Here is a 12104-nt window from a genome sequence, read left to right on the forward strand (position 1 = left end):
CCTGGTTTTGAGGTCATCTTCAGTTTGAGGCTAGCCTGGGATGTGTGAGACCCTGTTTCAAACAGACAAGCAAGCAAAAACCAAAGAAAAACAACAAGCAAAATAAATGCTCGTTGATAGAGTGTGTAACGACCTGGATTAGACCTCACTTAAAAAAAGCAAATATCCTCTAATCTTGTAATTTGAGAGATCAAAGACATTATTGCCTGAAAATGTTATGATTAAAGAGCATCTAAAATTTCATAATAGAAGAGAAAGGATAAAACAATTGATATTACAAATCTTTTTGGGAAGAAATGCTAATAACTAAGTATAGCAGAATTGTAATACTTTTATCAGAGATGTATTGGTTATGTTTTTAAAAAAAAGACTCTGTGTCTCGTGGGTCAGCAGCAAGGCAGCGTGATGATGACTGTGCACACCTGCAGTCCCAGCCTGGAGAGGCCCTGAGGACTGTGAGTTGGAAGCCAGCCTTGGACTGTATAATGATGTATGTTTTAAAAAGTATTAACTTCAAAATTTTTTTTTGGTAGCTGGTACTTAAAGATGCTACAGTGCTGCAAATGTAAGCAGTGGTTTCATGAGGCCTGTGTGCAATGCCTTCAGAAGCCAATGCTGTTTGGAGATAGGTAAGAAGCGTGCTTGAATTCTAACGGCTGTTTGTCATTGGGGTTATTTTGTAGTACAGATTTCCAAAAACAATTTTGACAATGATGTGTTAAAGGGATCAACTCAGAGGGAAAATACTGAGTAGTAAACATGCTTTACATATGTTTTTATATGCTTTTGAATATTATTTGAGGGTTGGGCATGGTGGTGCACGCCTGTAATCCCAGCAGAGGCAGAGGCAGGCAAGGCCAGCCTGGTCTACAAAGTGAGTCCTGGACAGCCAAGGCTACACAGAGAAACCCTGCCCCAAAACAACAATAAAAGAATATTATTTGAGAAAGCTCTTAAGTGTTGTCTCAGTGATTATATTTGTTGCTCTCTCCCCACAGTTCTCAAAACTATTCTCATCCATACCTTCCTTTCAAAAACCCCAAAGGAATCCTATGTTTGAGAACTGGGAAAGGCTATAGGATCCTGTTTAAAAAAACCATTTGTGTATTAAGTTTGAAAGCTTGTGAAAGCAGGCCTAGTGGGCTTTCTGTGTCAGGGTGTTAGGACGGGATGGCGAGCTCCAAGGGCAAAGTTGGAGATGGCTTACTGATCTCTCTGCTTAAATCTTGGTTTATGTAAGAACAACTGTCTTTTTGGCCTGGATTTGCTTTTGAGCTTATTTTACAAGTTATTTTGAACATTGAGTGAAACTGTTTATAAAAGTAGCCATGAAATATTTTGGTACACATAAGTTATTAGTATGAATATTGGTGAATCCGTGTGAACCTCAGAATTCTTGAATTGATAAAGGTATTATCCCTTGCTCTCAGATAGTTTTAACCATCATTGGTTGTTCGTGTCATAATTGAAATTGGATTTTGGTTTCTGTGTTAATCCTTACGTTATAAAATCTTATTTCATTTGTTGTGTTGGCTGTAATGGCTAAACTAGTTTGAATACTCAGTGTAATAGTTTATTTTTTGTTTGCTGCATTATTTTTAGGTTTTATACATTTATTTGCTCTGTCTGCAGTTCTGGACCAGAATACCTCAAACGTCTGCCATTACAGTGGTAAGTAAGCACATCATGTAAAACCTTCCATATGGAATGTAATAACATTTTGTTCTCTATACCTGGTTTTCATTTTTTTAGTAATCCTCAGGGCTAGTGCCTCACTCAACAGGATTGTCCTCTTTCCTGTTGATGTGATAGGCTGTCCATTACAGAGGGTTAGATGTTACTGTTGCTGTCCATTACAGAGGGTTAGATGTTACTGTTGCTGTCCATTACAGAGGGTTAGATGTTACTGTTGCTGTCCATTACAGAGGGTTAGGTGTTACTGTTGCTGTCCATTACAGAGGGTTAGATGTTACTGTTGCTGTCCATTACAGAGGGTTAGATGTTACTGTTGCTGTCCATTACAGAGGGTTAGATGTTACTGTTGCTGTCCATTACAGAGGGTTAGATGTTACTGTTGCTGTCCATTACCTAGGGTTAGATGTTACTGTTGCTGTCCTCTATACTCTTAAGTTCTTTTGTGTTTGAGCTTTTTTATGCCTTTGGAGAAGTAGGTAAAATATTATGACAGCTTATGCTTTGATGTAGTAATTTACTGAACATGTGGGATTTTGGAGATGTAATAAAATGTGTATATATTTTACGATTTTTTGAAAAAAAAAATACAGAATTTTATTGTGCTTTACATATTTAAGAACAGGTGATGCCTTAACTCATTCAGATGGCACAGGCATGTACAGTCTGCTTTGCACTGGACACAAAGATCTTAGTTATTAATCATTTCCCCTGTAGCCAGATCTTTTTACAATGAAGCAGTTTGAGTAATGTAAGAGTTTATAATTGTTCCACATAAGTTAAGCAAGTGTTTTCCAGTTTCTTCAAATGTAACAGTTTATTTTATTGTGGCTGTGATTTAGGTTATTAACCTCCTGTCCACCTAAGTATGTCACTTTGGTTTTGGTATACTAGTTTTATAAAGAAAGTGGTTTCTTAACAATAATCAAAAACACTGTTTTCGCATATTTTGATTATTTTTGGATTTCAGGGTAGATATAGCACACCTATGCCTTTACAACCTAAGTGTTATTCACAAGAAGAAGTACTTTGATTCTGAACTTGAGCTTATGACATACATTAATGAAAACTGGGATAGATTGCACCCTGGAGAGGTAGGTGGCCTCAGAGCTCCTTGATGTCTTTGTTTTGTTTTGTTTTTGTGGAAAACAAAGAAGACACATGAATAAGTCAGACAACTAAAGTTTCATTTTTGGGGTTTTTGTTTTTAGTTTTGTGAGAGAAATCAGTTTATCACAACTATCACTGTCTTATTTTCTTGTTTTGGAAAACTTAACACATGGTGGAAACATTATTTAATTCTTCCATATTCTGAAGTCATAGTCATTGTAAGGTTAGACCTGTTAGAAAAATACTTTTTATTAGGTATACTATGTATAATTTCTCTTCCTTTTTCCGTTTTCTATAGAAAGCCTTAGAGACACAACCAATATTTTCCTTTTAAAAACATCTTACTTTTTATTTATTTATTTTTGCTTTTCTTATTAATTAATTAGTTAGTTAATTATACAGTGTTCTACCTGCGTGTATATCTGCAGGCCAGAAGGAGGGCATCAGATCACATTACAAATGGTTGTGAACCACCAAGTGGTTGCTGGGAATTGAACTCAGGACCTTTGGAGGAGCAGCCAGTGCTCTTAACCTGTGAGCCATCTCTCCAGCCCTATTTTTTGCTTTTCAAGACAGAATTTCTCTGTGTAGCCTTGGCTGTCCTGGACTCGCTTTGTTGACCAGGCTGGTCTTGAACTCTGCCTCCCTGAGTGCTGGGATTAAAGGCGTGCACCGCCACCCTTGGCTTTACTTACATACCTGATGTCTAGCAATGCTGGGAACAGTCAGTATTAGAATCATCATGTATAGAGTGACTTGTGATGGCTGTTTAGAGAGGGTCTGTGCTGGTTCTACAAAGAGCTTTAACAAGGAACATGGGACTGGGTGGGTGTATCATACCTGCAGTCCTTGCTGAGGGAGACCGCAGTGGGGAGCCAGCCTGTGCTACAGGTACCAACAATATATATTCGTAAATATTTGGAGCTATAAGAAGCACGAGGTGGAAGTTAAGTCCACTGGTTGCCCACTTTTACAGAGGTACAGATTGTTGGTGGGCTCACTCAGTGGGCAAGGTGCTTGCCACACCTGAGTGTGAGCTTTGTAACCATATAAATATGGGAGTGAGAGCTGATTACATAAATTATTTATGACTTGTATGTGCACATCATACACACATGCAGATACAATAAATAAAAAATGTTAAATGTGGCTGGGCATGGTGGTATAGAGGCAGGTGGATTGCTGTGAGTTTGAGGCTAGCCTGGTCTACAAAGTGAGTGAAGGACAGCCAAGGCTACTCAGAAAAACCCTGTCTTGAAAAACTAAAACTAAAATAAAATAGAATAAAATAAAATAAAATAGTTGTTTATAATATAGGGGACTGTATTTATTGTAGTTATACATGTAATATTGTAAAATTGTGTTACCTGATTGGAAATTTAGGGAGATTTTCTGTGTGTGTAGCATTGGTGCTAGGAGTAATATTAAATAGGGCACCAAAGACATGATAGCGCTTTACAGTTTTATGAAGCACCAGAGACAGCACAATGTACACACTTAATTGGTACCCCAGCTGTATAAAATCAGACCTATACCATTGTTGGTTGTTTTTTTGAGACAGGTAGCCTTGGCTGTTCTGGAACTCAAATATATGTATGTGTGTGTGTGTGTGTGTGTGTGTGTGTGTACACACACACACACACACACACACACACACACACACACACACACACACACACACGCCAGGGTTGCCTCAATGCTGGGATTAAAGATGTGTGCCACTGGCCTGTTTTCAGACTTTTTATAACTATGTCAGAAGATAATGATGGCTTTTTTTTTTTAATTAAAGATTTATTTATTATTATGTATACAGTGCTCTGTCTGCATGTTCACCTGCAGGTCAGAAGAGGGCATCAGATCACATTATAGATGGTCAAGAGCCACCATGTGGTTCCTGGGAACTGAACTCAGGACCTCTGGAGGAGCAGCCAGTGCTCTGAACCCCTGAGCCATCTCTCCACCCCCAGTTACACATTCTTAAAGGTGCATAAAAGTGGAAAAACATTTTGAGCAACTGACAAGTATAGGTTTTTATACCATAGAAAAACATTTTATATATGGCTAAGAAGGCCCCAATAACGATAGCATTTAGAAGTTTTGTTTATTTCTTTTGGATAGAGCCTCACTGCATAGCCCTAGATTGCCTGTAACTTTCTGTGTTGAGCAGCTCAGCCTGGTCTTCCTGCTGTGCTTCCCACCTGCTCAGTGACAGGTCTATAGTCCTTGCTTGATAATGGATAGTGTTATGTTTCCTCACATGGTTTTGTCCATCTTTGGAACTGTCTTATGTAGTGAGTGTACTTTTAAATAGCCCTATGTTTTGAAAATTTTCCTTCAGGACAATAAAAATACTTAATGTAACTATTAAATTTGAGACCACAGCCTTCTCAAGTCTCTGACGAGGTTGAAGACCAGATAGTTTAGTCTTATAGTTAAGCTTAGTTGGTTAGGGGTTAAGGTGTTTTTAGATCCAGATAGATGTTTTAAGTTAATAGAGATGAGATATGATATTGATTTTCATTCAGAATTTTAGACTCAACTATATAGAAAGATGTTTAATTCAAGTTTGCCAAATACAAGTAGACAAGTCGCTATGAATGTAAGGTTTATAACTCAGGGTTGTCCCATGGTTCTTCCTGCTGTGTGTAGTTTAGTTTATTTATGTGTAATAATATAAATGTTTATGTTTAAAAAAGAACTATAATAATAAAAAGAAAGAAAAAATTTGGCATCACAGTAAATGTTTCTTTTAATGTTTTTAGCTGAAGTGTCCCTCTTAGATTGCTTGGGGTTAACATAAGACACTAATATACTCTGCACCTGGCCTGCTATCAGTTGTTTTTGATTACTACTGTGATTTTAAGTCTTAAAATAGCTCAATTTCTGAGAACAGCTGCCTGCCTTTTGAGTAGAAAGATGGTGGGCGCTCACAGATGCTGTGCTGGGAAGATGGCTGGAGGTCATGGGGTGTAATTGAACAAGTCTGAGTAACAGCAGCACCTTGTATGTGTTAAAGGCTATATTTTTATTAAAGGAAGAGTTAGATTTTACTGTATTTTTCAGACCATAAGACACAGTCTCCTCTCCTCCCCCAAAGGAGGGGATTAGGGTGTGCCTTATGGTCAGATTGCTGTTTTTTTTTTTTTTTTTTTTTTTTTTTTTTTTTTACTGGATGTGTCTTATAGTCAGGTGTGTCTTATAGTCGGAAAAATACGGTAAATAATATCATTTACATTTGTATAGAAATACATAAACCCGAAGCCAAATGTAGTGTGATCTGGGCATGTGATTGCAGATTTATATTCTAAGTATTCAGGCTGATGCAGGAAGATTATAATTTCACAAAGGCATTCTGGATCTTGTCTCAAAAACAAACAACAAAATGTAGCTGTGTGTTGGTGATACGCTTGCTTAAGCCTTTCGATCAGATAGAAGGCCAGCATGTCACAAAGTTCTTACACAGACGACAGTCTATACCTTCCTAGAAGGCCAGCATGTCACAAAGTTCTTACACAGACAGTCCAGTCTATACCTTCCTAGAAGGCCAGCATGTAACAAAGTTCTTACACAGACGACAGTCTATACCTTCCTAGAAGGCCAGCATGTCACAAAGTTCTTACACAGACGACAGTCTATACCTTCCTAGAAGGCCAGCATGTCACAAAGTTCTTACACAGACAGTCCAGTCTATACCTTCCTAGAAGGCCAGCATGTCACAAAGTTCTTACACAGACGACAGTCTATACCTTCCTAGAAGGCCAGCATGTCACAAAGTTCTTACACAGACAGTCCAGTCTATACCTTCCTAGAAGGCCAGCATGTCACAAAGTTCTTACACAGACGACAGTCTATACCTTCCTAGAAGGCCAGCATGTCACAAAGTTCTTACACAGACAGTCCAGTCTATACCTTCATAGCTGCACTTCACTCTGCAACTCACAACGGGAACTTTTCACCCTCTTACATGAGGTAAAAGATGCAAAGTAAAGTAGAGTGTGTAAAGGAAACCATGGGGAATAGGCACCGAAACAATTCACTGTCATTCCCTCTCCTCCCTCTCTCCTTTGTCATTCTCCTTTTTTTCTTCGTCTGCCTGTCTGCCTGTCTGCCTGCCTGCCTGCCTGCCTGCCTGTCTGTTTGCCTGCCTGCCTGTCTGCCTGTCTGTCTGCCTGTCTGTTTGCCTGCTTGCCTGCCTGCCTGTCTGCCTGTCTGTCTGCCTGCCTGCCTGCCTGCCTGCCTGTCTGCCTGTCTTTGTCTGCCTGCCTGCCTGCCTGTCTTTGTCTGCCTGCCTGCCTGCCTGCCTGTCTGCCTGTCTGCCTGCCTGCCTGCCTGTCTGCCTGTCTGCCTGCCTGCCTGCCTGTCTGCCTGTCTGCCTGCCTGCCTGCCTGTCTGCCTGTCTTTGTCTGCCTGCCTGCCTGCCTGCCTGCCTGTCTTTGTCTGCCTGCCTGCCTGCCTTCTTTTTGAGCCAGGGTTTCTCAGTGTAGTCCAGGTATCCTGGAACTCACTCTATAGACCAGGCTAACCTCAAACTCAGAGATCCATCTTCCTCTGCCTCTTGAGTGCTGGATTAAAGGTATGCACTACCGCCGGTAGTGGTGGCACACGCCGGTAGGATTTGCTGAAGGAGGCAGAGGCAGGAGGATCACGAGTTCGAGGCCAGCCTGGGCTACACAGTTTTAGGGAAAAAAAAAAAAAAAAAAAAGGTGTGCACTACCATGTTCCAATACTGTAATTTTCAAAAGTAAAAAGAAGTAACTTAACTCACTTGCAAAACAGTGAGAAAACTAGTTTGGAAAATCTTGATGGAGTTTGCAAAAGAGGCCAAAGGACTAATTTTGTCTTTGGAAAGATTTTGGGATCAAGAGAAAATATCTGAAAGTTTGAACTCAAAACAGAAATTAGCACACATCTTTGATCACAGCATTTGGAAGGCAGAGGGAGGCAAAACACTGTGACTTTGATTCCAGCCTGATCTACATAGGGAATTCTAGGCCAGCCAGGGCTACCTAGTAAATTTTTATCTTCAAGAAAATAAAGTAAAAATTATGCCTAGCGTAGTGACATAGTGCTGGAGTCCTAGCTACTAAGAAAGCTGTTGCAGTGGGGTTACAAGTTCATAGCCTGCCTAAGCAGTTTAATGAGACTCACCAAGGTAAAATGGTAAGATGGTTGTACACACCCATTGTTACAAGTTTGGGACCAGTTGGGCTATAAAGCAAAACTCTGTCTTTCCTCACACCCCAAATATAAAATAAATTATAGGGGTTTGTAGATACTGCATGAGGCCCTGGGTTAGTCTCAGCACAGATACATCCAGACAGACGCCTGCAATCCAGTACTTAGGGAACAGACAAGGAAAGGGAGGAAGTTGGATGTCATCCTTAGCTACCTAGCAGGTCCAGCCTGGGATATGTGAACCTCCAGCTCAGAAAGAGAAGAAAGTAAAGAGAGGGGAGGGGACTTGGGATATGCCTCACTGATAAAGCGCTTGCATGAGGCGCTTGGCCTTTTCTTTAGTACTGCAAAGGAGAGGGCAACGTTGAATATTGATCAGGATCTCTCTTTTTTTCCCCCCTCTCTCTCTCCCCTTGAGACAAGGTTTCTCTGTATAACAGTCTGGCTGTCCTGGAACTCACAGAGATCCGCCTGTTTCTTCCTCCCAAGTGCTAGGATTAAAGGCGTGCGCCACCACGCCTGACAATTTTTGTTTTGTTTTGTTTCCAGAAGGTGTCTCACTATACCTCTTTGGCTATCCTGGAACTTAATATGAAGACCAGTTTGGCCTCAAACTCACAGAGATCCACCTGCCTCTGCCTCTGTCTTCCAAGTGATGGGATTAAAACTTGTGCCACTACACCCTGCTTTTTGCTTTTAAAATTAAGCACAGTACTACAGATCTATAAGAGAGATTATTGATTTGATTATAACTTACCTGATAAGTATAAAAGTATCTGTTATTGTCCTGGCTCAGTTGTCTTCTCCTGCTAACCTGGGCCTAGTCCTGGAAGCTTCTAGCCTCCATACAATCCAGCCTAGGCCTAGAAAGTGTTCAGCCTCTGACACTTACTGCTTTTTTTCTAAATACTTTATTGTCCTTTTTATGCACATTGGTGTTTTGAGTACATGTATTATGTCTGCATGAGGGTGTCAGAGCCTCTGGAACACGTTACAGTTGTGAGCTGCCACGAGGGTGCTGGGAATTGAACATCTGTCCTCTGGAAGAGCATTCAATGCTCTTAACCGCCAAGCCACTTCTCCAACCCGGAGACTTACTGCTTAATGAGCTCACCCTTATTTGTTCTTTCTGAGTTCTGGGCTGGCTAATTCAGCTCAGCTGGTCTAGCTCAAACTCTTCTTCCAGCCGATTTATTTTTACTGCCCCCCCCCCCCCCATTAAGCCTGGGTTTCGTTGTGTGGCCTTGGCTATCCCTGCTTCCCTTTGTAGACCAGGCTGTCCTTGAACTCATAAACCTCCGCCTCCAGAATGCTAGGATTAAATGCCTGGCCCAGTTGATTTATTTAATCGGGTTTCTCTCTAGCCCAGAATTGTTCTGCTCAGCCTCAAACTAACTCAGCAATCTGCTCTAATCTACTGGTTTCTTCTCATATTCTGGCTTCTTCCATCTTTACCCGAGTTCTTTCTCTGCAACCCATCTCTCAAAATTTTACTGTCCTGTTAAAAAACTGCCTGCTTCTGCTGAGTGGATAGCTGAGTCTTTTGTTAAAAAGATTGTAGTCTTGCCTGCCGGTGATGGCCCACACCTTTATCCCAGCACTTGGGAGGCAGAGGCAGGTGGATCGCTGTGAGTTCGAGGGGTCTACAAAGCCAGGACAGCCAAGGCCAACACAGAGAAACTGTCTAAAAAAAAAAAAAAAAAAGAAAGGAAGAAAGAAAGAAGGAAAAAGGAAAAGAAAAGATTATAGTCTTGATAAGAGAGGTTGAATTAGACCTAGGGCTTAATTATTTTCTTAAAACTTTCAAAATCACCCTCCCTAGCAACAGGGAAGACTGGTGGAGTATTGACTCAGGCCTAGGTTCCGTCATGGTTGCCCCAGCCCTCCCCACCTCCTCTCCGAGCCCCGAGAGAGTTTGCAAGCTCAGCTCTGGGGTTTTGGCAGCAGTGACAAGCAGCAGGAAAAACCTGCCTCTGCCTCTCCCCCCCCCCCCACCCCCTGCCCTCACTTCTCCCCTGCACTTCAGTCACTAACCAGGCACCCCAAGTTCCCACAAGGCCCTCCTGCCGTGTCGGACCCAGGGGCCCCCATGTCCCTGCCATGTGGCCCCCTTGTTCCAGAGGTGCCTGAGCCCCTCTCCAGGAGCCCAGTCCTTCCCCCAACCTGAGCCCAGTCCAGAGCCCCAGGGACCATGAGTGATGGTAAGAAGAAAAGTTGTTTTCAGATCACCAGCCACGGACTGTGAGGGCCCAGGAAGCCCAGGGGCTTCGGACTCCCCTACCCCACAGGCTCTCTCTGGGCCCCCGCCCCGCCACCCCAATGGGGAGCCCAACCCTGACCCCGAGTGGTGAAGCTGCCCCAAGGCTTGGGAGAGCTTTATTGTAGAGGCCGGTGGACACCAGTGGACGTGTGTGGAGTTTTACGAGAAAGACCTGGAACCCCCAAGCTTCGACCGGCTCCTGGAGGAAATTGAGGGGCGCCTCAGGAGGTACTGGAGGCAGATCATTGGATTCTAGGTTGGAGCTTGCTGTCTTGGGCATAAGCACCCCTACCCCACATCCATGTCTTGGCTCCTCCCATCCCCCACTTCTCCTGGACCACAGGCCTGCTCCTTCACAGGGGGGCTGGGCCAGCTGGCAGGATCTGGCAAGGCCAAGGCGGAGACACCCCCGCTGTCAGCCTCTCTTCCCCAGGCGTGCCCCCCAGGGCCAGGGACTGGAGATATGTATGCTCAGCCCCTGCCTGCTCTGAGGGTCGAAGTGGAGTCTGGGGGGGTTCAGCAGCAGCCGGAACCCCTCCACTGTCACGGAGAAGAGATGGCGCAGTTCGGCTGAGGATGGAATTCGTTGCTCCAGATCGACTCCCGCCCCAACTCCCCGGCCTCTACTTTGACGCCAGCCGGGTGCACAAGTCTCCAGACCCCCTTGGAGCCGCAGCAGCCCAGAGCCTCAGCCTGGCTTGTTCCCTGTTGGCCATCAGTGGTCACCTGGACAGGGATGATGATAGTGGTTCCAGAAGCTTGGTTGGCATTGACAACAAGATTGAACAAGCCACGGACTTGGTGAAGTCACACCTCGTGTTTGCCATGCGAGAAGAGGTGGAGGTGCTGAAGATGGCAGAATGGAACGCTGCCTTGGAGCAGCAGAGTGGGTTGCTGCGTGCTGTGCCCAGCCCGGAGCAGCTGGCCCAGCTGCCATCCTTGGGGCTCCCACGGCTCGGCCCTCTGCATCCAATCTGAGGCCTTCCATCTGAGCCTCCTTTCCCTCACAGTGTGTCTTTGGGGGGCTGCCACCGGATGCTCTGCCTTGTGCCAGCGGCTTGCCCCCTCTTCCTATGTAGCTTCAATGCCCACACTCAACCACAAAGCCCCGGGATGGGAGTTAAAGGCTCAGTATTGGCCTGCCCCTTCCCACCGGGTCTCCCCAGAGTCCCCAGGCCTTGCCAGAAGAGAAAGAACCCAGGAGGGGGTGTTTATCTAGAGCCCCTTATCCACGAACGAATCCAGCCCCACCTCTTTCCCTAGGCACCAGTGTTCAGGAGAGCCCCTCAGCAGTACATGGCCTAGAAAGGTTTGGAGGTTTCCTGGCACGCCTCAGCCCCATCCCACCTTCCTTCCTCTCCTCTGCCTAGGGGAGGGGGTGTATGGACAGTATCTTCAACTTCTGGGATTCAGGTTGCTGTTAAAATAACAACTATAATTTAAAAATTCTGAAGAAACTTGAAAAAAAAATTCAAAGCCTGCTTATTCATTCTTCCTTAATTAGAAATTCTGTCTGAGAGCATGTGCTCTTTTTTTTTTTTTTTTTTTGCTTGTTATCCCTGGCTGTCTAGGAACTTACTATGTGGACCTGACTGGCCTTGAACTCAGAGTGTTGGGATTAAAGGTGTGTGCCTGTATTCATGCCTCAAAACTCCCTCAGCCGGCTTTGGCACCAGAAGTGTTGAAAGAATAATTCTTGATTCCAGGGCCTCATGTGCTTTGTAACCAGAAGAATGTGAGCAGTTCATTGTACCCTTGTATGGCCTGCAGGCTGTAAGGTGCTTGGCAGTTAGACTTGTCTTTTGAATATACTTGGTTTATTCACCCAACCTGTGGGGAATTTTTAACTGGTAAGGAACATGCTATT

General features: G+C 43.7%; 1 protein-coding gene and 1 pseudogene across 2 annotated transcripts in view; both read left to right on the forward strand.

The window, feature by feature from the left end:
- Nucleotides 1-12104, forward strand: part of Mtf2 (metal response element binding transcription factor 2) — a 32582-nt gene that overhangs the window by 8672 nt on the left and 11806 nt on the right. For both annotated transcript variants that reach the window (XM_051170219.1, XM_051170220.1), the window contains exons 5-7: nt 534-629; nt 1603-1671; nt 2663-2786. In XM_051170219.1, the coding sequence (XP_051026176.1) occupies nt 534-629; nt 1603-1671; nt 2663-2786 (289 nt within the window). The remainder of the gene's footprint in view (nt 1-533; nt 630-1602; nt 1672-2662; nt 2787-12104) is intronic.
- Nucleotides 10169-11215, forward strand: LOC127210463 (TSC22 domain family protein 4-like; annotated as a pseudogene).

Source organism: Acomys russatus, chromosome 28 (genome assembly GCF_903995435.1).
Source record: "Acomys russatus chromosome 28, mAcoRus1.1, whole genome shotgun sequence".
Classification (NCBI taxonomy): domain Eukaryota; kingdom Metazoa; phylum Chordata; class Mammalia; order Rodentia; family Muridae; genus Acomys; species Acomys russatus.